This window comes from Cricetulus griseus, chromosome X (assembly GCF_003668045.3).
Source record: "Cricetulus griseus strain 17A/GY chromosome X, alternate assembly CriGri-PICRH-1.0, whole genome shotgun sequence".
NCBI classification, from domain to species: Eukaryota; Metazoa; Chordata; class Mammalia; order Rodentia; family Cricetidae; genus Cricetulus; species Cricetulus griseus.
The window spans coordinates 99,206,055-99,231,976 of NC_048604.1; the positions used below are offsets into that span (position 1 = coordinate 99,206,055).

The 25,922-nt window shown below is 39.0% G+C and overlaps 1 protein-coding gene across 1 annotated transcript in view; it reads left to right on the plus strand.

The window, feature by feature from the left end:
* The first annotated feature begins 1,377 nt into the window (after positions 1-1,377).
* Ace2 (angiotensin I converting enzyme 2) overlaps positions 1,378-25,922 on the plus strand; it is a 50,381-nt gene continuing 25,836 nt past the window's right edge. The window contains exons 1-7 of the mRNA XM_027432806.2: positions 1,378-1,563; positions 14,065-14,223; positions 18,483-18,576; positions 19,812-19,955; positions 21,184-21,296; positions 22,619-22,724; positions 25,414-25,511. Coding sequence (XP_027288607.1) covers positions 1,378-1,563; positions 14,065-14,223; positions 18,483-18,576; positions 19,812-19,955; positions 21,184-21,296; positions 22,619-22,724; positions 25,414-25,511 — 900 coding nt within the window. The remainder of the gene's footprint in view (positions 1,564-14,064; positions 14,224-18,482; positions 18,577-19,811; positions 19,956-21,183; positions 21,297-22,618; positions 22,725-25,413; positions 25,512-25,922) is intronic.

A 25,922-nucleotide genomic window follows, 5' to 3' on the forward strand; every position in this document is an offset into this window, starting at 1 on the left:
CACAAAACACTTGGAGCAATTACTGCTTTTGTTCTTTTTCTACAATTGTCTGCCGAAGTTTGGAATAAAGTGAAGTAGTGGAATTATTTTTCAGGCTTGGTTATTACCATTTAGTATAAACCTGGAAGACTTGTTTTTCTGGGTGGAGAAATGTTTTCTCTGCGTGAAGGTTTCATAATCACAATCAAGCAGGCCTAGGAGCCCTGGCATTTAAAGTGGCTCCTCTCTTTTATCTATGCCATGCTTATACCCTGGGAATGAGGACACGGAGCCAGCTGCTGAACTTGAACAGGATAACCAGTAGATTCTCTTTGACCTTCACTTTGCCATGATCCCATGCCTATTGATGCCCAGGACTTGACATGGATGTGCTTTGGATTTCATAATGCATTCAACATTATTACTTCCTTGTGATCTCAGCTAAGTTTTAAGCAGGTAAGCCAAAGGGAAAGAGGTACTTGATGAAGTCAGCCATGGAACTAGAGTTTAGCATGTCTCCTGAGAAACAGAAAATGACAGCTCAAAACTTTGCCAAAACCACAGTTGGGGTATTAAACCTATATAGTGGAGAATAGTCTTATAATTTTTTAAACTGAAAGAGAGATGATTATTTTTAAATAAAGTTCATAAAGACAAAGGCAAAGTTACTTATTTGGAAAGAAAATTGTGAAACAGTTAAACAAGGAAGTAAATTTTGTGAGCATTCTCTTGTAATTAAAAGAAAGAATGGGGATGGGCAATGGTGGTGCACACCTTTAGTCCTAGCACTCAGGAGGCAGAGGCAGGAGGATCTCTGTGAGTTCGAGACCAGCCTGGTCTACAGAGCAAGTTCCAGGACAGCCAGGACTATACAGAGAAACCCTGTCATGAAAAACAAACAAATAAATAAAAACAAAAAAAAGAAAGGATGGAAAACATATTGATAGAATTGTCAGAAACAGTTACAAGTTCCAATATGTCTCCCATGGTTTCTAATTCTAGCCTCTTTTTTGTTACTGTAAAATTATAGTAACCCACAGTGTATCTTTAACAGCTTTTAAGGAACATATTAACTGAATGTCCAAGTTTTGATTTGGCCATAAAATGTTAGCAGAGCTAAGGTTTTCTAGGATTAATGAATAACATGTCTTTATTTAGTTTACTTAAAAAAAATCATCCTAAAAAATCTGTTTACATATCTGTCCTCTCCAGGATTAACTTCATATTGGTTCAGCAGCTTGTTTACTGTTCTCTTCTGTTTCTTCTTCTGCTTTTTTTTTGTCTTCCCTTCTCAGTGCCCAACCCAAGTTCAAAGGCTGATGAGAGAGAAAATCTCATGAAGAGATTTTACTCTAGGGAAAGTTGCTCAGTGGATGGGATCTTGGCTCACGGGGAAAGATGTCAAGCTCCTCCTGGCTCCTTCTCAGCCTTGTTGCTGTAACTACTGCTCAGTCCATCATCGAGGAACAGGCCAAGACATTTTTAGACAAGTTTAACCAGGAAGCTGAAGACCTGTCTTATCAAAGTGCACTTGCTTCTTGGAATTATAACACCAATATTACTGAAGAGAATGCCCAAAAGATGGTGAGTTTTTGAGTATACCTAGGGGGTACTGATTGTTTATTAAAGATTAGAATTACAGCTTATAAGACTGGATAGGGAAATCATAGAAATCTCTGAAGTGTGAGATTGAATGATTGCCTCTGTAGTTCTGAGCCTACTATTCCACATGACTAAATTCAATTGACCTTAGAGTTCATTTGGAAAATTGTTATGAATGAATTCTCTGACCAGATTCCAGAGACGATTCCAGAGATGAGTGGAAATGTTTGATAAAGTTACCATCACTATTCTCATTATACTTGGCATGCAAATCATTCATGGAAATGTAAGTTACTGAGACATTAATTTTCTTTAGCCTATAATGCCAACAGGACGGTCTGAGGACTACAAATGACATTAACTTAAAAATGCAAGTGGAGGGTTAGTGAAGGCAGCAGCTTAGTAATTAAGGTAACCATGGCTTAGGTGAAACTGGACTCGGGAATTCCTTCTTTCATTGTCACAGAGCTCTGAGGAATTTCCAAAGGTCACAGAAGAAAAGCTATAATTAAACCAGTCTTGAAAACTCTCAGCCTACTCTGGGAAAGCAGCAAATTTTGCTTGACAAGTACAAGGACTTATGTTATTTTTTTCTCACAGATCCTGAAGTGCCTTTTAAGTATATTTAAGTGGTGGAAAATTGAGCAACTATTTAAGAAAATACTTTTGTGCCCCCTCATGATTTCCTCCAAAACTGTATCTTAGAAACCTCATTCCTTTCCAATGATCAGGGTGTTGTGTATTTAAATTACTGCCATTCAAAGAACAGCGGGAATCTGAGGATTAATGTCTCCTTTGAAATCCTAAACTATTTTTCCAAAGTTCAAGAAAATCAAGGAGATTTTTGACAATCTAATGTTGCAAAAATGAGTTGCTTTTATTTGATCTCACATTTTGGTATTACTCATGTTTTCTTTAGTATAACTTTTTTCGCAGTTTTTATTTGATTTTTGTTGGAGGTGACTGAACAGTACTGTAGATTTTCTCAGCTGAATGGTTCATGGTGAGACTAACATCCCGCTTGAAAAGAGGCTACGCTGGAGCGAGACTACTGACATCCAAATCCTGGCCCCACTTTTTAGCTGGGTGAACTTGAGTTAGTTAATTAGACAGTCTGGATCTTAGTTACTTTTTTGTTTTAAGACTTATTTTTATTATATTTAAATCATGCATGTGAGTGCAGGTGCACATGGAGGTCTGAGATGCTGGATACCCTAGGAGCCGAAGTTACAGGCTGTTGTATGCTACCAGGCATCGATGCTGGGTACCAAGCTTACATCTTCTACAAGGGAAGTGCATCCTATTAACCACAGAGCCATCTTCCTGCCCAAATTTTAGTTAATTCACCTGTGAAAAAAATAAATAATGCTCATATATGCTCATCAGATATACAAAAATACCAGAATTATACTTGATGCTTATGGGCTTAGGAGAAAAAGAAGACATTGTTTTTAGGAGAAAAAGAAGACACTGTGTAAGAGGGAGTTTGGGTATTTGAAGAGGTTCATAACAGTTCTTTTGAGGGCCTACATAGCAGAAGTCATATAGATTGAGATGTAATGGAATTTGTTGAAACCATCTTTGAGATTATTATGATGTTCGGGTTTGGCTCAGTGGCACAGTGCAAAAAAAAGGTGATATCATTTTTTTTAATTATACAGTTTGATTAGAGCAAAAAAGTAAAAATGGAAGACTATAAATTATCAGATGTTTTTAAACTGAAAAAAAATTGAGCACCCTTTAAAGGGAAAAGAACATTTAAATGAAAGAAAAATGATAAGGAACTCCGTACCCCCTTTGCCAGGAAGTGGTGAAGGGCTTTGCAAAGCCCTCCAGTGAACTGGTGTGGGTTTACGTGAACAGGGAGGCAATTGTAGGAGAGGGAAATGGCTCTTCTTCCTATTCTCTCCTAGTTTCATTGTAGAGATTCTCTTTATAGGCTAGGCAGTGGACAGGTATCACAGGAGTTCTAAGATGAGGTTGCTGAGATACACTATGCTGTAAGAGCAATGAGTACACACGGAGTGTAACCATAACATAGTAAGTATGAACTTGGGCCAAACAGCCTGTGTTCAGTTCCTCCTTTGAATCTTAGAAGCTGAAGGTCTTGATTAAGTGTCTTATTGAAAATAGAATTTCTCCTCACATACTATATCCTGATTTCAATCCCCCGCCAGACCCTTCCCATTTCCTCTCCTATCTGGATCTCATTAGAAAACAGACTTCTAAAAGATAATAATAAAATGAAATATGATAAGATAGAACAAAAACTAACATGTCAAATTAGGAGAAAACAAACAAATAGAAGGAAAAAAGCCCAAGAAAAGGCACAAGAAACAGATATAACCCCAGAGATGCACTTCTTCACACACCCAGTGATCACGCACAAAAACACTAAACTGGAAGTTATATGTATGCAAAGGACCCGTGTGTGTGTGTGTGTGTGTGTGTGTGTGTGTGTGTGTGTGTGTGTGTGTGTGTGTGTGTAGAGAATATATATATATGTATATATATATATATATATATATATAATGATAAAATTACAAAACGAAAAAGGGAAAGCGCTGACACAACATTATGAGACAAATATCCTCCAAAGACGCCATTGTGTTTGTTTTCTGTTGGCCATCCACCACTGGGCATGCATCCTACCCTTAAGAGAAGTTTGTTTCCCCAGTGAAACTCCCTTGGAGAAAAGTAAACTTTCATTAGCCAGTGGTTATGAATTGGAGACAGCTTCTGGGTTAGGGATGGGAGCGTGTGTCCACTTCTCCTTTCAGCTTTAGGACCCTATCTGCTGCAGACCCGTGCTGGTCTTGTGCATGTTGTCACAGTCTATGTGAGTTCATATGTGCATCGATCCCCACCATACCCTCTGGATCTTACACTTTTTCTATCTCCTCTTCCTTAGAGTTCCCTGAGCTCTGGATAAGGGGCAGGGAGGGGGGTTGCTGGAGACTTCTCTTTTAGGACTAAGTGTTTCAAGGTCTCTATTCGTTCCCATCCAGTTGAGTAAGTGTGTTAACCTCCTTCAGACACATTTGACTCAGCTCTAAACTGAATAAAATTATGATCACAGTATTAATAACATAGTATATACTATAAAGGAATGCTGAATTTAGAAAATATATGAGCAGAGTGTGTGTTTTTGTGTAATTTGATACTGTACCAGGCATTTAGTTTGACCTTCATCAAAAAATATTATTCAGTGGGTTTGTATTTTGAAAAGTCCACTGTGTCACTGGTATGTCAAATGTGCGGGTTTTATTTTTAGATTTTTTGGTGTGTGGTATGAAAATGTAAGCCAGAGCCTTGTGCATGCCAAGTAAGTATTCAGCACTGAGATACATGCTCAGCGCAGGTGGTTTTGAATAAAGATTGCCCTGGAAAGGTCAGATTTGAAAGAAGCTAGAGTCTTCCATTTCTGACGCTCTTCTGAGATTCACAGAACAGCTGCTGGGAAATAGGTTTCTGGGAAAAAGCCATCATGTTCCTTCCTTTGCCTGCTTCTTGGCCTTGTCAGTAGAGAATTCAGGGTCAAGAATTAAGAAATATCAACCTTTGTCTGTGTATTTTCACAGCAAGCCTTTCCTGGGCAAAGGGGAGAATGTGTTCCCATAAATTTACATGCTACAGACTTTACTCTGTTTTATCGTAGATCAACACTTGTTCTTAGAAATGCACTGACATTCAGAGTTAGAAACTGTGAGTTTGCTTTAATGAGACTATCTGATAATCTAGTTTATCTTGTTGGGGGAGTTAATGGAAAATGAACTTCTTGGACAGAGAAAATAAATAGCTCTGGAATTTCCAGAGCTTAACATTTGCTTAGCAGGAACTGAGTCTTAACAGAAAACCAATAAATACTTGAAATTACCACTGATATCGTTGAGGTCGTTAGGTTCTTCTGATCTTAGTAGTGTGATGCATTTATTGCTTTAGGGAGGCTTTGCAAGTTTTGAAAAAAGTTCCCCCATAAAATAAGTATTTATAAAATGCCCAAAGAAGGTTTTTACAAGATCATAATGCATAAGCAAGTATTTGATAACAATAATCCTAACTATAACAAAAACATGTACCACCAGAAGTTGTCATATATTGTGGAATTACATGAATTGGAACTGCTCTGGAAAATACAAGATGGGTGTAAGTTGGCTGGTACAGGGAGCTGATGAACCCTAGCAAATAGTTTTGGATCAGAAAGGACCTAAACAGTCATTTTGGATTGTCAACATTAAATACATTTCCACGACCACAATCATTAGCATTGTTCAGATGGTTCTGAAAGTAAAAGAGAGAACATTTCCCAGGTCTTTAAAAACATAATGCTGGTAATGGGATGTAAAGAAAAAAAGGAAGGGAGGGGGGAGAGAGGGAGGGAGGGACCCTTCCCTTTCCCCCAAGAATAGTCAAAATGAGTTAAGAAGGGGTCAGAGAGGGCTGGGAACTGCAGGAAACCTCACTAAAGGAAAAGTGTGACCTGGAACAGGAAAGGACAGAGTGTTGACAATTGCATTGGCCCAATCTTTTTCTACCTGAAAGGCAATTCAGCTGGAAGCACAGCCGAGATAAATTCAGAGTAAACAGAGAGAAGCACTACTTACACCACAGGTGGTGAAGCTGATAAGACCTGTAAAACTTTAATCTAAAAAATGTGAGACATTGAAAAGTCTAAATAGGTTTGCAAAGCATTTAAACAAACGCGTGGGTTGCAGCCCCACCTTTGGTTAAGGAAGTATGGTCAATTGCATTGATGGACTCAGGTCTTCATCCTTTCCCATAATAATGACTAAGGTCATGCCACTTTGCAGTGCCATCCCACTGCAGGTTCTGTGAGTGTGTCCTTCGTTGTTTGTCTTGATTTGTGTTCAGCAGGGCTGATGACAACAGTAGCTTAATGGGCTTGAACAATGGGACTTGTCCTTCACACCTTTGTCTTTGCCAAAAGAACCTGTTTAGACTAGCCAACTATTAAGTAGTTGCCCAAGCAGAAGCCAACTTCCAGAGTTGCATGCAAATCCAGCCAAGATCAGCAGAGGTGTCTGCCAACTCTGAGTTATTTTAGGCACATAAACAATAAACACTTATGCTATTGAGGCTTTTTGGTTGTTTCTTAGATAGTATTATTATTGCAATAGGTAATTGATAAACAGGAAATTAGATTGTGGGACATTTGTGTGTCCATGCCCTGTCATGGTGACATTACTGAGGGCCACCTGCTCTTTTCATATTGTCTCCTGAAGTAACTTTCAGGAGTCAGGATGTTGGGGTTACCAACCTACAGACCTGGCAAGGTATGACGTTACTTAGATTACACTGTGAGAGATGCCTGAAAAATAAAAGAAGGCCTCAAACTATGATGCCCTAAGAGCTGCCTACCTAGAGTGAGGCAGGAACCAGAAAATAGGGATAAGGAAGAGCTTGGCTCAAAACAGGCTTCTAAAGCTCCCTACTTTTCTCTGCCATTGTGTGTGTGGCTAATTCCATCCATAGTCTGGTCTTCTATGGGACTTTTTAAGATTATGCCATTTCTGATCAAGAAATAAAAGCAAAGATCACCCTATTCCCTAATGGATTTGAATGAAAACTGGTAAGAAAACCATATATAATTCCAACAGGAGTTGTTGGAGAATAACCAAGCTGAGTCTACGAAGTGTCTTAGTTAGGGTTTCTGTTGCTGTGATAAAACACTGACCCAAAGCAACTTGAAGAGGAAAGGATTTACTTCATCATACGTGTCCAGGGAACCAGCAATGGAAGTCAGGGTAGAGGAACTCAGGGCAGGAACTGGAGGCAGGAACCAAAGCAGAAGTCATGGAGGAATTCTGCTTACGGGCTTGTTCCTGGTGACTTGCTAAATTTCTTTCTTAGACACCTCAAGACCACCTACTCAGGGTGGGAAGGCACCACCCACATTGTTCTGGGCCCTTCCATACCAAACATTAATCCAGAAAATGCTCCACACACTTGCCTATAGGCCAGTCTAATGGGGGCATTCATTGGCTCAGTTGATGCTCCTTCTTCCTAAATGACCCTAGCATCTATCAAGTTAACAACAACAACAACAACAAAACTAACCAGGATAATAGTTAATCGAGGGAGCATGACACACATGTTTTATCTACATTCAGGTCACTATCACTCAATATATTTAGCTGAAAACTTCATCACTGTCTGGACAACTGGAAATGATTCCCAGGAAAGATGATTTTTCCATTTGCATCCATGCCTCTGCATTAATAGGTTAGTTTAGAAGTGAATATTAAAAAAAAGTGTTTGTTTGAAAATCAGAGGTTTGCGGGTAGTTAAGAAATTCAGTGAAAACTAATCACAAACTCTTGTAATATGTTGTACAACACATCTTTACTGCGGGAAATATAGACTCAGTATCCAGAAGCTAAAGGATAATTAATTGCTCAGTAAAATGACATTACTTTTTTTGGCATGACGCTTTCTTTGTAGTTTACAGTGGTTTAATTTTTGAAATAAGATTCTTTGTAAATCTTCCACAAAGGCACAGGTGTGGTTGTGCGTGCGTGTGTGTGTGTGTGTGTGTGTGTGTGTGTGTGTGTGTGTGTGTGTGTGTGTGTGGTGTTGCCAGAGGTTAGCCATAGATGTCATTCTCTACATTAATCCACCTTATTCTTGAGACAGGGTCTTTTGTTGATGTTTTGTTTTGTTTTTTTCTTTTGAGACAGGGTTTCTCTGTGTAACAGCTCTGGCTGTCCTGGAACTTGCTCTGTAGACCAGGCTGGCCTTGAACTCACAAAGATTCCTCTGCCTCTGCCTCCTGAGTGCTGGGATTATAGGTGTACACTACCCACCCTAGCCTAGGCCTGGCTTTTTAACATGGGTTCTGGAGAATAAAGTCAGGTCCTGATGTTTGCTTTCTAAGCCATCTCCTCAGCCCTTAAAACTCCCTTTTATTAGCTAGTTCAACTCAATCCTGGCCTTCCTGGGCACAAAGACCCCATGTTTTAGGAAGAAACTGGGGCCTCATAGCAACACTTTCAAAACGGGGATGCTTGGTTTTTAATAACAAGGACAGAAGCTCTGCAGCAGCACAGAATGTCTCTGGATCATTTTAATCCTAGAGAGAGCAAGAGGATTCCAGAATTCAGCAGTAACTATAGCAACTGCTTTCTTACTCCTGTCCAATGTCCCTGAAGAGAGTTTTGAAGATTGCCTAGCAACTCCTTCTTGTTTTTTTTTTTTTAATCAGAATTTATTTGGAGAGAGTAGGAGGACAATGCTTATTCTCTTGGTGATCTCTAGGGTCCTTTGGCTGTAAGTAAACTGGAATTCAGGGCTGAGTAATTTTCCCCAGAAGATAAAAGTAAAAAAAATAAAATAAAATAAGCCAGGCGGTGGTGGTGCACTCAGGAGGCAGAAGCAGGCAGATCTCTATGAGTTCGAAGGCAGGCTGGTCTACAAAGCGAGTTCCAGGACAGCTAGGGCTGCACAGAGAAACTCTGTCTTGAAAAACGAAATGAAGCAAAACAACAACAAACAACCAAAAACAAAACAGTAAGAAAAAGTTTTCAAATGTTCAAAAACTTAAAATGTCAACCATTTCACACAAAATATAGAAAGGTTTTAGAGTTCTAGAATGGTGTGACAGGATTCATATAACTTGTGTTACCTACTCCAGTGATTAAAATACATTTATTTTTCATGTTGCAAATCCCTGGGTATGTTTAAAAGGTAACCAAGGCAGCTTTGTTGTGAGAGTTTGACGTGGCTTTGAGGGTCATAACTGGAAAGCAGCCCAGCATATGGGGCTTGACGGTAGAACTGTTCCTTAGAAATTGTTGGACTGTAAGGTCCCAGAGCTAAGGGTCTCTTCAGCTTTTCATTTTTTGTCTTCAGAGAACTTCCACAGGTGTAGGGTTGGGAGTTTGCCGATGGTCTAGCTCCATCGGTGAGCTCTGGAAAAATAGAAGACAAGACAGCAGTGCTTTATATCTCAAGCAGCTTATCATAAGAAGAAACCTCTTCTCATCCATGTGTCACAATTTTCAGTGGGATAGGTGCATACTTTAGCATATAAATGCTTCATAGGCCTCAAAAATTATGATAGTTCTTCATGAAAAGCAGGGATCAACACTCTTTTTAGCAGTGTATATTCTTGGCCTCTCAGGTCTTATGGTTTCTTCACAAGCACCCAGCCTCACAGTTGTGCAGAGAAAGCAGTCATAGACAGTATGGCAGAAATGGGTGTGTGGCTTACCAATATAACTTTATTGAAGAAAGAACAGGTGATATCTGAGCTTGGCCCAAGGGCTATAATTTATCAGCCCTGATTAAAGGATGAAGCACTGATTTATAATTTTGAAAAGAAATAAATATAGGTCCTAAAGACTTGCCTAGGAAATAAGAAGTTTATATAGTACTAATTCTATATAATTATATTAATAACATGGATAGCTAGATTCTTTTTCTTCACTCCAGAATATGGTGGGTTTTTATTTCACTATCTTTTATTGTTTGTTGTTTGTTTTTGTTTTTTTGAGACAGGGTTTCTCTGTATTGCTTTGGAACCTGTCCTGGCACTTACTTTATTTCACTGTCTTTTAAATTAATTTTTAAATGATAACGTACAAAGTAAGGGAATTTATTGTAGCATTTTTTTCATGAATACTTTATGATCAGTGCCCACTCTCCTATTCTGTTCTTTTGCTCATCTCTGTCTTCCCCGCAGAGGGCCTTTTTCTGCTTTTATGTCTTTTTCTATTTCCTCTTCTCTTCTCACCTCCCTTAACTTGGATTTTTCTCCCCTGCCATGCCATGGTCTCCTTTCTAGTTTTCACACACACACACACACACACACACACACACACACACACACACACACACACACACGGCAGATGGGGCTAGAAAGAGAAAGAGAGAGATCCAGGTTCACACAAAATAAAATATGTGTTATTTGATAAATTTATTGCTTAAATAAAAGTGACACAATTTGGGTAGGGGACACTAGACCCATGCCCTAAGACAAAAGCTCACATGCAGACATTTAAAACCATAAAGAAATCATCAGATTTAATTTACACAGATAGACTAGGTTTTTGAACATTTAAAAGTAGAATTTAGCAGTTTATACTTGTAGTCCTTATAATTGCAAGGAAGTCTCATGGAATAGAAATACAGTATTCATTACAGTTATAGATGGAAGTCAGAGAGTGAATTTCCTCTGGTTGTTCTAAAAATGTGTCTTGTTCCCAAACCCCTATGGGTGTCTATAGAAAACTTGGCTGCTTCAGTTATTTCTTGTCTGCTTTTGTACAGAGGGGACATGGAAAGCTATTTAATTCAAGTCAGCTTGCTCCTTGAAGATGAGGAGCTATGTAAGCTGTTGTCTAAGATTTGCTTCATATATCAGTCAGGTCCTTAACTTGCATGTAGCCAGAAGTCACTGCCTAAGCAATTGAATAAGTGTATATGAACTGGCTTTGAGTCTGCATAACAGCTGGGTTGTCTACTTTATTTAGGTTCAGGAGCCTTAGGGGGAGGACATAGGAAAAACTGTAAAATAAAATGTAAAAGGATAGCTTGGGAAAGAGCATTATTCAGGAGGCAAAATGCAAGTCAAGATAAAGGAATTTTTAAGTCTCATAATGTGTAACACACACACACACACACACACACACACACACACACACACACACACACACACACACACACACGTTCTACAGTTTTGTGGGCCAGGAGTACAGACATGCTTCTTCTCTTTCTAGGTCTCATCAGGATGCACTGAAGGTGTTGCCTAGAGCTTGTGGATCCAATCTCACTGCCAAGCTAGGTGTGTCTAGGGTTGACATTAAGATCTTTGCATACTGCTGAAGTAAGGTTCTCGCTTTATTGCAGGATGTTAGTCAGTGGTCAGACTCAGTTTCTTGCCATGAAGTGCTTTCTGTGGAACAGTTCATTACATGGTATCTTGCTGCATTATAGTCCACAATGGAAAGGGCCTGCTAACAAGATAAAAATGACGCTCTTGCATAATGTAAATAGGCACATCTTACCGCTTTTCTTCTATGTGATTGGCTATAAGTTTATTCTCTTTGAAGAAGATTATCATACTCAGTGTGACCATTGGCAGATAGGCATCCTGGAAGCCATCACAGAGTCTATCTATCATAGGTTCTAGGAGAGAATGCTGGGTTGACTGCCATCTCCACTACCTTGCTAAGTCCCTTGGTTAATAGATAAAGATAGTGACACAATGATTTTCCATCACATGGGATTTTAAAAGAAAAACTCAAAAGTAGGCAAATTGTTTCTCAAAGCATTCTACAGCTATCCAACTTCACCTACTTCAAGATTACATGAGTCTTATCTCCTCTACGAATACTTGAACAAATTTGGACCCATTTGAGTTTTACCTTCTTATTACAGAAACAGATTGATTCATTTGTGGCTCATATGCTATTATAGACTTGTGTTTCATTGAGAAATCATTCTTGATACATATCCTACTCATCTTATACAATTCTAAGCAACTTAACGAGGATTTTTTTTCTCTATGCACAATAAAATAGCATTTATTAAATGCTTAGGATATGTCAGGCATTCTGGGAGCACTTTACTATGTGTTAATTGCTTTAATCCTTACAAGAATCCTTTAGTCACAACCACACCATAAGAATTGCTTTATCATTCAAAGGTATTTCCCACTTTCTCTTCTAATAGGTTCAGTGTGGCTGGATTTATGTTGAGGTCTATGATCCATTTGGATTTAAGTTTTATGCATGGTTATAGACATGGATCTATCTACAGTTTTCTACATGCCAGCATCCATTTATGCCAGCACCATTTGTTGAAGATACTTTCTTTATTCCATTGTATAACTTTAGCTTCTTTGTAAAAAATTGTGTGTTCGTAGGTATGTGGGTTACTATCAGGGTTTTCAACTCGATTCCATTGGTCTACCTATCTATCTTTGTGCTAATACCAAGCTGTTTTCAGGACTATAGCTCTATAATAGAGCTTGAAGTCAGGGATGGTGATGCCCCCAGAAGTTCCTTTTATTGTACAGGGTTGTTTTGGCTATCCTGGGTCTTTTGCTTTTCCATATAAAATTGAGAATTATTCTTTCAATGTTTGTGAAGAATTGTTCTGGGCCTTCACCCAGCAGCTGGTGGAAGTGGAAGCAGATACCCACAGCTAAACACTGAACTGAACTGGAATCCAGTTGCAGAGAAGGAGGAGTGATGAGCAAAGGGATCAAGACCAGGCTGGTGAAATCCACAGAAACAGCTGACCTGAACAAGGGGGAACTCTTGGTTCCCAGACTAATAGCTGGGAAACCAGCATGGAACTGATCTGGACCCCATAAATGTGGGTGTCAGTGAGGAGACCTCAGAAATCTATGGGGCCTCTTGTAGTAGATCAGTACTTATCCCTAGCTTTGGAATAGACTTTGGGAGCCCATTCCACATAGAGGGATACTTCCTGAGCCTAGACACAAGGGGGTGGGCCTAGGCCCTATCCCAAAGGACATGACAGACTCTGAAGACCACCTATGGAAGGCCTCACCCTTCCTGGTGAGCAGAAAGATATGGGATAGGTGGGGTATTAGTTGGGGTAGGGTATTAGGAGGAGGGGCGGCAGAAGGAACTGGGATTGACATGTAAAATAATCTTGTTTCTAATTTAAATAAAAATGGAGAGAAAGAAAAAATACAGAAAAATAATTGCTTAATCATGTGAAAGATTATTTGCCCAAAATCATACAGCTTGCCAGAAGTGTCTGATTCCAGGAGTGGAGGCCACATGCCACCTCTTCCGTGTGTTCCAAAGCAGTATCATGTAGAAAGCAGTTGTTCCTTTTACTCTTTGACAAAAGGAAGTGCATTGAGAGAAGACTGTGTTAGAGAAGTCTAGAGAAGTCCATCCTGTTTATTGTCAAGATGGGGCTGCTGTAGCGAGGCAGGTGGATCCCAGAATCATCACCTGTTTGGTGACTTCTGTTGTTGTCGGAAAATCATCACCTTACCAAATGGCCTTGCTCCAGGAAGCCTTCTTTTGAGATCCCAATGTAAGGCCAAAATTCCTACACTAAACCATGGCACCCAGGAGCTCTCTTTGATCTGGTTCTCATTTCTCATGGTTCCAGTGGTCACAAGGGACCGTATTCCCATTGTGTCTGTCTACTCTGAGATCTGCAAGGTTCTCCTTTTAGACCATTCATCCCTGAATCTTTAGCCAACTTACCCACGTCAGAGCACCAAGGCCATAAGTTCCAGGGCCTCACAGTGTGAATTATCTGTGAGAATTTACTTCCAGTTCTTGGGACAGGACCCTTGGGAAAACTAGGCGCTGGGCCAGAAAGAAAGTGGCCCAAGAGTGGCCTGATTACTTTTAACCTAAACCTTGACCCTCAGCAAAGTAAGGGACTAAGCCACGCAGGAAGTAGTGGATGTTTCACCAGATGGTCTTTGGACTATATCTTCTGTCCAACTTTATTTTATTTATTTTTCAGAATGAGGCTGCTGCCAAATGGTCTGCTTTTTATGAAGAACAGTCTAAGCTTGCCAAAAATTACTCACTACAAGAAGTTCAGAATCTCATCATCAAGCGTCAACTGCAGGCCCTTCAGCAGAGTGGGTCTTCGGCGCTCTCAGCGGACAAGAACAAACAGGTGTGTTTGTGAACATGTTAGTCCTGCTACCAAGAGTTGAAATGTGTGAGAAGTAATACACTCACAACTCACATGGATGAGTTCCTTATCTGAAACAGTAATGCCAGCTCTGTGACTAGGTAGGGTGACTATAACATTTATGATCCAAATTAAAATCTTTTTGAGGGTGAAAGAGGATACTTGGGTTCTGATCAGCACAGAAGTGAGCAGGCAGGTGACATTTTGCACACTGTAGTGTGCACTGACTGAGCCAGTCTAGGACTATACTAGAGGGATGTTCTCTTTCTTTTGCTTGTTCTTATTGCTGAGTGCCTTGGTTAGTTCATATCAACCTCACCCTTGATAAAGTCCCCAATCTTTTGTGTCAAAATGGCTGTAAAAACAGCACATTAAAAAACATCCAATGCTGAGATGATTTCAAGAATTCTTACATTTACCCTGTTAAAATACCATGTCTCATCCCATGCCCACAGTTGGGGGGCCAGCAAACTTGAAAGCAAGCTGTAAAGAGACATAAAATAAATATGTTAGGTTTTGCAGGCCATATTGTCTGTGTCACAACAAGTCAGCTCTGCCATCAGAGCAGGAAGTCAGCCATAGATAATACATAGATGAATGGATGTGGCTGTCTTCCAACAAAGCTTTATGAAAACACACAGCAGACCCCTGATATAGCCTATTGAAATATTTTTATCTAAAACATGCAGCTCTTTCACATCAAAGTTTCCTTTCTCAGTTGCTTGTCCTCTGGAACTATGTATGTCTTAATCTGCATTTATAAAAATAAAAGTTCATGATAAGAACAGAGATAAAGCCATATGGTATTTGTTCCTACAATTGATATTTATTATTCTACATTCCTTGGATTTCATTATTCTACTAAGTTATTAATCTACCTTATCTTGTCTTGTCTGTGCTTCTCTATTTTTTTTAAACAAGGACTCCATGAGAAATCTTGCCCATCTGAATGTAGACAGCCTACTGTAGTCTATCTGGATCTTAGACATTTTTGTTTTTAAAAGAGCCCCAAGTAATTACAAAGTGGATTAAAAACCACTAAAGTGCAAGTAAGAGCTTTAATTGTGTGAGAACAGAGGAGAGTTCAGGATGCATGGAGAGAAAAGAGGAGATGTTGAAATAACAGATAGAGAAAGAGACCATAAGGGATTTTGTGCCAAGGTAGATGTATTGCCATAGACTATGGGATCTTGTGGACATTTTAAGCATGGGCTTTATCTCGTGTTTTTCAACACAAAGAGTTTGTAGCAGACTAACATAATAATCCATGAGGGTGTTGGGAGAAATCTAGCATTTTAATGCTTGGTGTGAAAGAATCAGTCTTTCCTTCTTTTCTCTTTCCTTTCTTCCCTCCTTCTTTTTCATTTCTTTCTCCTTTCTTCCTGTGTTTCCCACCCACCATGGATCAACTCGTGGTTTCATGCTTAGATATAATGGGTCAATTGATTTTTTACAAAAGGCTTATGGAAGTTTATTCTCTCCATTCCTGTATTTATCTTGGAGTGGAAATAAACCTTTTGCTGACTTGCACCTACTGATGCCCTTGAGCATCTCAGCTTTATCCAGTATCTTCACCTCCCTGTACCTACAGGGTAAAGTTTAAATTCTTTATTGTGCCATAGACTGCCTCTTGTGATCTGGATCCCACACAGCTATCCATTCTTGTGGCTTCCATTCCCTTCAAGGAGCACTGTCGCTTGACTCCTAATCATCTCACCACTTGTTAAAAATGACTTGCCTTGCACACATTAGGGTCTGCCTTCTCCTTTCCTTTACCTGACCAATTTCTACTTCTGGAACACACAACTCTAAGGACCCTAACTCTATGAAGCCATTTCTGAATCTCCAGGTTACAAGTCCCCCTTATTCTACCTTCCCCAATTCCTTAGCTAGCACTGCCTCACCACTTTCTGGAGACAGTTCCAGTTCCTGCCACTCCCTTATATTGTGATCCATTTTGAGGCCATCTTATTCCATGACTTGGGGGACACTGAAGGGCAGAGACATGTTTGGTTCAGAATTATTGGAACATTTCCTTTAAATTTTGAATTTTGTGGAGTACAGGTTTTCAAAGTATGACTTGAAGATTCTCTGGATTTCCTCAGTGTATTTTCTCTCTCTGCCTTTTGGTTAGTTTGGATGAAGGTTTGTCTATCTTGTTGATTTTCTTGAAGAACCAACTATTTGTTACATCAATTCTTTGAATTGTTTCCTTTGTTTTGACTTTATTGATTTCTGCCCTCCGTTTGATTATTTCCTGGCGTCTACTCCTCGGGTGAATTTGTTTCCATTTTTTCTAGAGCTTTCAGTTGTGATGCCAAATCTCTGGTGTGACTATTCTCTAGTTTCTTCATGTGAGTTATGAACTTTCCTCTTAGTAGTGCTTTCAAACTGTCCCATAAGTTTGGGTATGTTGTGTCTTCATTTTAATTGAATTCTAGGAAGTCTTTAATTTCTTTATTTCGTCGTTGATCCAGGAGTGGTGCAATTGTGTGTTGTTCAATTTACATGAGTTGGTAGGTTTTCTGCAATTTGTTTTTGAATTTTAACTTTAAAGCGTAGTGGTCTGATAAGACACAGGGGGTTATTCCAATTTTTTTGTACCTGTTTGAGGTATGCTATGTTGCCGAGTATGTGGTTGATTTTAGAGAAGGTTCCATGTGATGCTGAAAAAAAAGGTATATTCTTTTGTGTTTGGATGGAATGTTCTATAGATGTCTGTTAATCCTAATTGGCTCATAACTTCTGTTAGTTCCTTTGTCTCTTTGCTAAGTTTCTGTCTGGTGGTCCTGTCCAGTGGTGAGAGTGGGGTGTTGGGGTCTCCCACTGTAACTGTGTGAGGTCTTATGTGTGATTTGAGTTTTAATATTTTTTTTTTTTACGGATGTTGGTGCCTTTGTTTTGGGGGCATAGATGTTTAGAATTGAGACTTCTTCCTGATGGAATTTTCCTGTGATGAGTATGAAATGACCTTCTTCATCTCTTTTGATTGATTTTAGTTTGAAGTCTAATTTGTTTGATACTAGGATAGCTACCCCAGCTCGTTTCTTGTGTCCATTTGATTGGAATATCTTATCCTAACCCTTTACTCTGAGGTAATGTCTGTCTTTGAATTTGAGGTGTGTTTCTTGTATGCAGCAAAAGGATGGATTCTGTCTTCGTATCCACTCTGTTAGTCTGTGTCCTTTTATAGGCTAGTTAAGACCACTAATATTGAGGGAAATTAAGGACGGTTGAGTGTTCATTCTTGTTTGTTTTTGATTTGTTGTTGGTAGGAGTATTGTATGTGGATTTACCCTGCTTTTTCTTTTGGGTTTTCGTAAAATGGGATTATCTATTGCTATGTTTTTGTGAGTGTAGTTAATTTCCTTAGGTTGGAGTTTTCCTTCCAGTACTTTCTGTAGGGCTGGATTAGTGGTTACATATTGTTTAAATCTGGTTTTGTCACAGGACATAGTGGAGCCTTAGTAAATGCTAAAAGAAACAGAAGCACAATCTCTGTGCATATGTGAGAAATGTGCCTGGGAGTTTTGGGACACATGTTCATTTTAGTTATTCTATATGTATTTATCTCAAGTTCTCAAGATTCTGTGCTAGTTGACAGCACAGACAATTTCATAAGCTGTTTATTCTCTATACTTAGGGGCATGCTTGACAAAGAAGATATGAGTTGCTATATTTTTGAGGCATTTAAAAAACCCATGACCATGTGAGCAAACACAGGGTCACCATGGGTCTGCACCAGGTCCTCTCTCTCTCTCTCTCTCTCTCTCTCTCTATATATATATATATATATATATATATATATATATATATATATATAGCTTTTAGCTTCGTATTTTTAATGGGACTTCTGAGTACGAGAACTAATGGGTCTCTGATTCCTGTGCCTGCTCTTGGGACTCTTTTCCTCTTGTTGGGTTGCCATGTCCAACTTCAATACAATAGTTTCTGCTTCATAATATTCATTTGATTTTGTCTTCTTTCCTTGTTATCTCTTAGAAACCTGTTCTTTTCTAATGAGAGGCAGAAAGGGACTGGATCTAGACCCCTCTAGGACAAGTGGGGAGGAACTGGGAGGAGTAGAGGGACAGGAAACTATAATCATGATAGATTGTATGAGAAAATAATCCATTTTAAGTAAAAGGGAAAAACCCCATGACCAAAAGGATATCTTTATGCTATCATCCATTATAGTGCATTTTCCATGTGTATTACTATTTATTATGTTTAATTTGCAGTTGAACACAATTCTGAACACTATGAGCACAATTTACAGTACTGGAAAAGTTTGCAACCCAAAGAATCCACAAGAATGCTTATTACTTGAACCAGGTAAGCTATTTGTTTTCGGTAGTAGTTATAAAATTTGTATCTTCTTCCAAATTTTAAAAATGAGATAGTTTTTTAATGTGTGATACATATTCATGTATGTGCAGGTATACATATATGCACAAGTGCACATGGTTGTAGAGGTCAGAGGACAGCCTCAAGTGTCATTCCTCAGTAACCATTAACAGTTTTCTTTGAGACAGCATCTCTCACTACATTGGAAGTCACCAAGTGGGTAGTATGGTTTGTCAGCAAATCCAAGGGATTTTCAGGTCTCTGTTTCCTCAGGGATGGAATTACAAGTGTATACTACCACACTTGACTTTTAATGTGAGTTCTGGGAATTGAACTCAGGCCCTCATGCTTGTACAAAAGCACTTTCTGGGCTGAGTCATTTCCCTAGACAGAGATAGATCTTTGACACAATGTTTTTCAGATGGATAATCAAATGTTGATACCATTCTAAAGTGTTTCAGTTCACAGATTTTCCTTTTTTTAAAAGATGTGTACTTATTGCAATTGTGTGCATGTGTGAATGTATGTATTATACATAGTGTACATGTGTGTGTGTGTGCAGATGTGTATGCCCAAGTACTTTTAGAGGGCAGAGGAAGATGTTGGGTGTTCTGCTTTATTACTCTCTGCTTTATTCCCATGAGACAAGCTCTCTCACTGAGCCTGGAGCCAAACTGGCAGCCAGCAAGCCCCAGCAATCCTTCTGCCTCTGTCCCTCGCAGCACTGGGGGTGCAGTTGCATGCCTGGCCATGTCTAGGTTTGTAAGCTTGTTTTTGAGATTGTAGTCCAATTACAACCTTTCTTCTTTCTTTCCTCCCTTTAAACCTTCCACAGACCCTCCCTACTCTCCTTCAACACTCAGCTTCTTTTCCACTGTTCTGGGGATTTGGACTCAGGTTTGTGAGCCATTACTCTTGTTCTCTGAGCTGTATCTACAGCCCTTCAGAGATACACTTTTAACTTTAAAAAATCACATTGTAAATCCTGTTACATTCAAGTAATTTAATTCCGTAATTAAATTACTTTAGTGCTTTTTCCCCTTCTGCAGATGCATTTGGATCTAATAATAAGTACAAAGATACTAACCATGACATTTTGTTTAATGGCCTGGATGTCTGCCAACCTTTTAATTCTTTAAAGTCTCTATATATGTAAATACAAGTTATTTGTGTTATAAATACAAACACTTCACATTTGTGTTTATTTTCCCTTGGGACAACAGGTTTGGATGACATAATGGCTACAAGCACAGACTACAATGAGAGGCTCTGGGCTTGGGAAGGCTGGAGAGCTGAGGTTGGCAAGCAGCTGAGGCCATTATATGAAGAGTATGTGGTCCTGAAAAATGAGATGGCAAGAGCAAACAGTAGGTTCACTGCTTTGTCTAGGTCTTTATGCTTTCCACAGGGAGGGTGTTATAGTACTATTTCTCACTTAGCACTGAGCTTTGCCCTGTAATATTTGGATGCCCCTGAATTAACAATCATTTACTTAAAGATTCAGCTTACCTGTCTTGAGAAGCCACTAGGACATTGAAAAAGGTGCGCTGTAACTCTATCGTTTAAAGAGCTTATGGATGAAATTCAACTATGGGTTCTCAAATGAATTACATAGGACTTGTGAATTATTAATTATTCATGGAGGTCTAAGACCCTCAAGGGTATCTAAGGAGATCTGATTTTCTGGTAAACAGAAACTGTTTTTCAGGCTTGTTTACTTGGTAACATTCCTTCTGTTTACCTGGCTAAAATCCTTCTATTTACGACAATGTCACCAGCACTGCCATTTTGGGGGAAAGGGGAGCTTTAGACCTAACACTTAGGATGAACAAGGTTAAAGATCACTAGTACAATAAGAGGACTACAGTGAAAAATAGCCTACAGTATTCAAGACTTTTCCAAAATGAAAGCATTATAATTGCTCTTGTCAAGGCAAAAAATGGGTAAGTATGTGAGATGTTAGTTTGAGTCCCTATAAGCATTTCGATACATATGTAGCATAGCATCATGTTGTATGACCTAAAAAATACACACTAAGTTTTATTTCTAAAAAAACAGAGGTTATGCAGGTCTTGTGCAGACAACCGCAGCTGCTAAGATTGCATTGAAAAACAATACTGTCATGTCCAGAAATCATGGTTTCACTCCAGTCCTCCCTGACTTCTGGCTCTTAAAATGTATTTCAGCCTACTCTTCTGAGCCTTGGATCTGGGACCAGCTAGAGAAAGGAGTGGGGGATGGATATGATGAAATAGATTGTGTGAAATTTTCAAGGAATTAACAGACTGTATTTAAAAAGCACAGGTTGTCAATCAGCCCAATAGGCTTTGGAATGGTCACAATATCACATGGTTTCTGTACTTATTAAACCAGACAATCTATTTAAACTCCCAGGAAACAATTGCTTAATGGAATTAGCAGGTCTTGTCTTTCATTTGCATGCTTTTGAGTTGACATCTAGGAGGGCAACAAAAATGTGATAATCCTTAGTATCTCTTCTTTTACTCTCCCATCAAGACTAATCTAAGTAAACTGTATTTCCCTCTTTTTATTTCCTTAACTCTCCCCTCTTTTCCTTACCAAAAAAACAAACAGATTATAAAGACTATGGGGATTACTGGCGAGGGGATTATGAAGCAGAGGGAGCAGATGGCTACAACTATAATGGCAACCAGTTGATTGAAGATGTGGAGCGCACCTTCAAAGAGGTAACAAAGGAACTGCAGGGCAATAAACAGGAAGGGTCCACAATTACCAATAGCCAAAGGCTATTGTTTTTAGTCTTCCTTTGTCTTGTTCTGTGTTTTTGAGACAGGGTCTCTTTATATAGCCCTGGCTATCCAGAAACTCACTGCATAGTTCTGGCTGTCCTTGAACTCACTGTGTAGATCAGGTTGGCCTCGAACTCACAGAGATCTACCTGCTTCTGCCTCCCAAATGCTGGGTTTAAAGGCATGTGCCACTGTGCCAAGCAAGGGCTATTATTTTTAATGCAGATTGGCTGTTCCCAGCTTTCACAGAATTCTAGCATATTGGAGTTTGTAAAGATTTATTTTTTGAGACATGGTTTCATGAATCCCAGGGTGGCCTCTAACTTGCAGTGAAGTTAAGCATGACCATGAACTTCTGATCCCTTCTTCTTTCACCTCCTGAGTTGGGATGACAGCTGTATATATCACCATGACAGGTTTCTGCAGGGCTGGGGATTGAACTCAGAGCTTTGGGACATTTTAGGCAAGCACACTACTAATTGAGCTACATCTTCAGCCCTTGAAAAGTATTTTTTTTGAGAAAACTCTGAGCAGCTCCTACAGACAATCAGAACGGCACTGCTTTCCTCTCTTTCATTCGCTGACCAGTGATTACCAATAGGAAGACTGTAATAAGGAAAGGTCTTTCTGATCGATCTCGAACTTCCCGCAGGCAGCCTCATCTTCCTTCCTTCCTTCCTTCCTTCCTTCCTTCCTTCCTTCCTTCTTCCTTCCTTCCTTCCTTCCTTCTTCCTTCCTTCCTTCCTTTATAGCAGAAAGACCATAGATTTTTCTTCTTTCCTCAGAACCCTTGGGGATATTATTTCATCAGTCTTTGACCAAGGAGTTTTCTTTCTTTTCTTTTCTTTTTTTTCTTTTCTTTTTTTCTTTTTTTCTTTTCTTTCCTTTCCTTTTCCTCTCTCTCTCTCTCTCTCTCTCTCTCTCTCTCTCTCTCTCTCTCTCCCTCCCTCCCTCTCTCTCCCTCTCTCTCCTTCTTTCTAGAAAGAGTTCTAGGACAAAAAGAAGTCAGTAGCATCTTGAAAATGACTTTTTTGGCATCAGCTTTCCTTTGGGGCCTTGCAATCCTCCAAGTGCTCATGTTGATTTATTCAGCGGGGCTAGTCAGAGTCAGTATCTGTGAAGAAGGAATGTTCTCAAACTCTCCAGAGTATCTGAGAGGAGAAGTTGTCCTGTGTGAAGAAGCTCTTATTTCTAGAGTTGGGCATTGGAAACTGAAGTTGGGTATTTTTGGTGTTAAACTTTCTTCCTGGAATTTTCAGATTAAACCATTATATGAACAACTTCATGCCTATGTGAGAACGAAGTTGATGGATACCTACCCTTCCTTCATCAGTCCTACTGGATGCCTCCCTGCTCATTTGCTTGGTAAGGAACTACAGGGGTTCTTTGTGCTCTTTGTCCATGACTAAAGCTGTCTTTTGGAAGGAGGCTCAATCTAAAACATTTGAAAATGTTTGTAAATAACGTTACTGTCATCCCACAAAATTTAAAAAGCAGATTTTCAGCAGAAAGTCCATTTAAAATCATTCTCTATCTAATCTATTTTATTTAAGATGTATCTAATCTCTAAAATCTGTTCTCTATTTGAGATGAGCAGAGAAAGAATTGTAGGTGAAAATGATGTTTAGTTAAGTCAGTTGACTAAGCTTGGGATTTCAGTATTATATGGTCTGAGTGAAGCAGCTCACTGGGCTGAAGGTGGCAGGAGAGAAATATTTCTGGGATAAAGATACTGCCTAAGGGAAAGCTTTACAAGTTCATGCTAGACTGTGCCAATAAATCTCAATGAAAATACTCTATTTGGAATCACACAGGAGTAATTAATCAAGGAGAATAGAATGGTCATCCTCTCCTACTCCAGCTTCCAAAGTGAAGTAAAATAGAGAGAATGTGAATAAAAGAACTTTGGGAATCTTTTTTTTTTTTTTTTTGGCTTTTCGAGACAGGGTTTTTCTGTGTAGCTTTGGAGCCTATCCTGGTACTCGCTCTGGAGACCAGGCTGGCCTTGAACTCATAGAGATCCACCTGCCTCTGCCTCCTGCTTGCTGGGATTAAAGGCGTGTGCCACCAACGCCCGACAACTTTGGGAATCTAACTTTAATGCAACATAGAACTCTTCTCTATGATGTCCCTGGCAGGCGTTATTCAGTAATGCTGTGTTTGCTTAAACCTGTTTGGTGTACTGAGCTCTTTCTTCCTACCAAGGTAGGTTCATTCTTCCTTTTAAGCAGATGTTGCTTGGTACCAATTTTATGCACGTTCTGTTTTTATATGGAACCAAACCAGCGCTTCCCTAGTGCCTTCAGTTCATTACTCTTATTTCCACGCATTACATTACTCAAAATACGTCAATTCTTATTTTACAAGACCTTCTAGACATATGTGTACAACTATCATATAAGACACAGTGCTACCTGGCACATAATTCTATCTTCATTACAGTTCAGTGACTTTTATGGATATTATCATGTATGTATTGTTTTCCTTTCTTCAAGTTCAATGTGTTACATAGATATTTACTCACTCCTTAAGATCCCAGTATTCTCGTTCTTTTCCTTTGGTTGTGCTTTATCTGTGACCCTCTTCAACCACCATACTCAGAACTGAACAGCTATTCCAGATGAGGTTTAACTAACACAGAGGTAAAAATAGTACCATTCGTGGTTTTCCTCTATGGCACTGGTTCTCAACCTTCCTAATGCTGCCACCCTCTAATACATGTTGTGGTGACCCCCAACCATAAAATTGCTTTTGTTGCTACTCCATAACTTTAATTTTGCTAATTATGAATTATAATTCATAATTATGCGACCACAAAGGGGTCTAGACACTATCATTTTACTAGCAACTGAAAGTTTTACTTGTTTTAGAAGTCATATCATGCTGCTTCTTGGGCCACTTTTGGTCTTTTACTATGTACTGGACTTCATTTTGTGGTAAATACTTATACATTTAAGTATAGGCCTTCACTCTTATCTCTATTAAATTCAATCTTTTAAAAATAAATCCACCAGGGCTGGCAAGATGGCATGGCAGGTAAAAGTGCTTACTGTGCCAACCTGGTGATCTGTGTTTGATCTGTGGAACCCATGATGAAAGGAGATAATCACCTACTGACAGTTGTCCCTATATGTGCTGTGACACACAAATGCCCATGCTCACACACATCACACACAAGCACATGCATTATTATTATTATTATTATTATTATTATTATTATTATTATTTATTAATGAGTTCACTGGAATACTCTTCGTGTAACTGTGTTGCCCCATATTTTTAGTGCCAGGGTTCTGGTCTCTTGTTATTACATCTCTTTCTGGATCCATCTTCCCTTTGAGGATTTATGACCTTGATTCCAACTTCACACTGTTGGAGATGCTCAGTTAGTTACCTAGTTAAGTGTGTTATTATGGTATTAAAAGTAAAATTTAGTTATCAGTTAATAGAAACTATTGAGTCATGATCCTACATGATATGTTTTGAATCTGTACTAAGCATTACTAATAGTTCCAGAAGAGGTATTTCATTGAGTTCGTGGTGGTTTTTTAAATAAACCTAATGTGTAGTAGCTATGATGTTCCATATGTTTTACTTTGTTCTTCTTTGCTTGAGAAAGGGTCTCACCATGTAGTCCTGACTGGACTGGAACTTGCTGTGCAACCCAGGCTGGCCTTGAACTTGAGATCCTCCTCTCTTAGCTTCCCAAGTCCTGAGCTTACTGGCATGCACCACCTTGTCCAGTTTTAATTGTGCCTTCCAGTAGTAATTCATAATAGGAGAAACTGTGAAGATCCCCTAACAAGCTTTGCCTAACCACATAATCTCTTGTACACATAGTGTTTTACAGGTGATAAAGAAAATGTTGCAAAGTCATTTATTATAAGAGAAAGACCAAAAGCAGAAACAGGAATAGTGAAAAGGGAATGCAGAATCTAGACTGTTTAGAAATACTGAGTGGCTGCCTTACCCAGACAACCTCATATACTATGTAAAATTGGATCTGTATTTCTGTTGCTTTTGTCAAATATTAATGTATTTTTTTTGTAAATAGGTGACATGTGGGGTAGATTTTGGACAAATCTGTACCCTTTGACAGTTCCCTTTGGACAGAAACCAAACATAGATGTTACTGATGCAATGGTGAATCAGGTAGGAAAAAGAAGTCTTAAAACATGAAGTTTCAATTGCATTTCTCAGTTATGCATCTTTCTGTTCTGATCCTGTATGTGAAATCATGTTGATAAAGATCCAAGCTAACTTAAGTTTATTTCCTATGTATTTGCATGAAAAAGTAGTTTAATGTCAATGATCTCAAGCACCTTCAACAACAGGGCCTCTATCTTGTTGAGAGGCAATCAAAATTGAGATTACTTGCTTTTTTTTCTTCTTCAAGCAATAAGGTATGAATTTATCAACCGGTTGGCATCACCTTTTTTCAAAGTCAATTATTGCTGAGTAATCAGTCTGTAATCTGTATGAATAGTGATGAACAGGAACATTTTATTTTGGATATTAAAAGTCATTGTTGTTGAAAGATTATAATCAGGCAAAGCATGGATT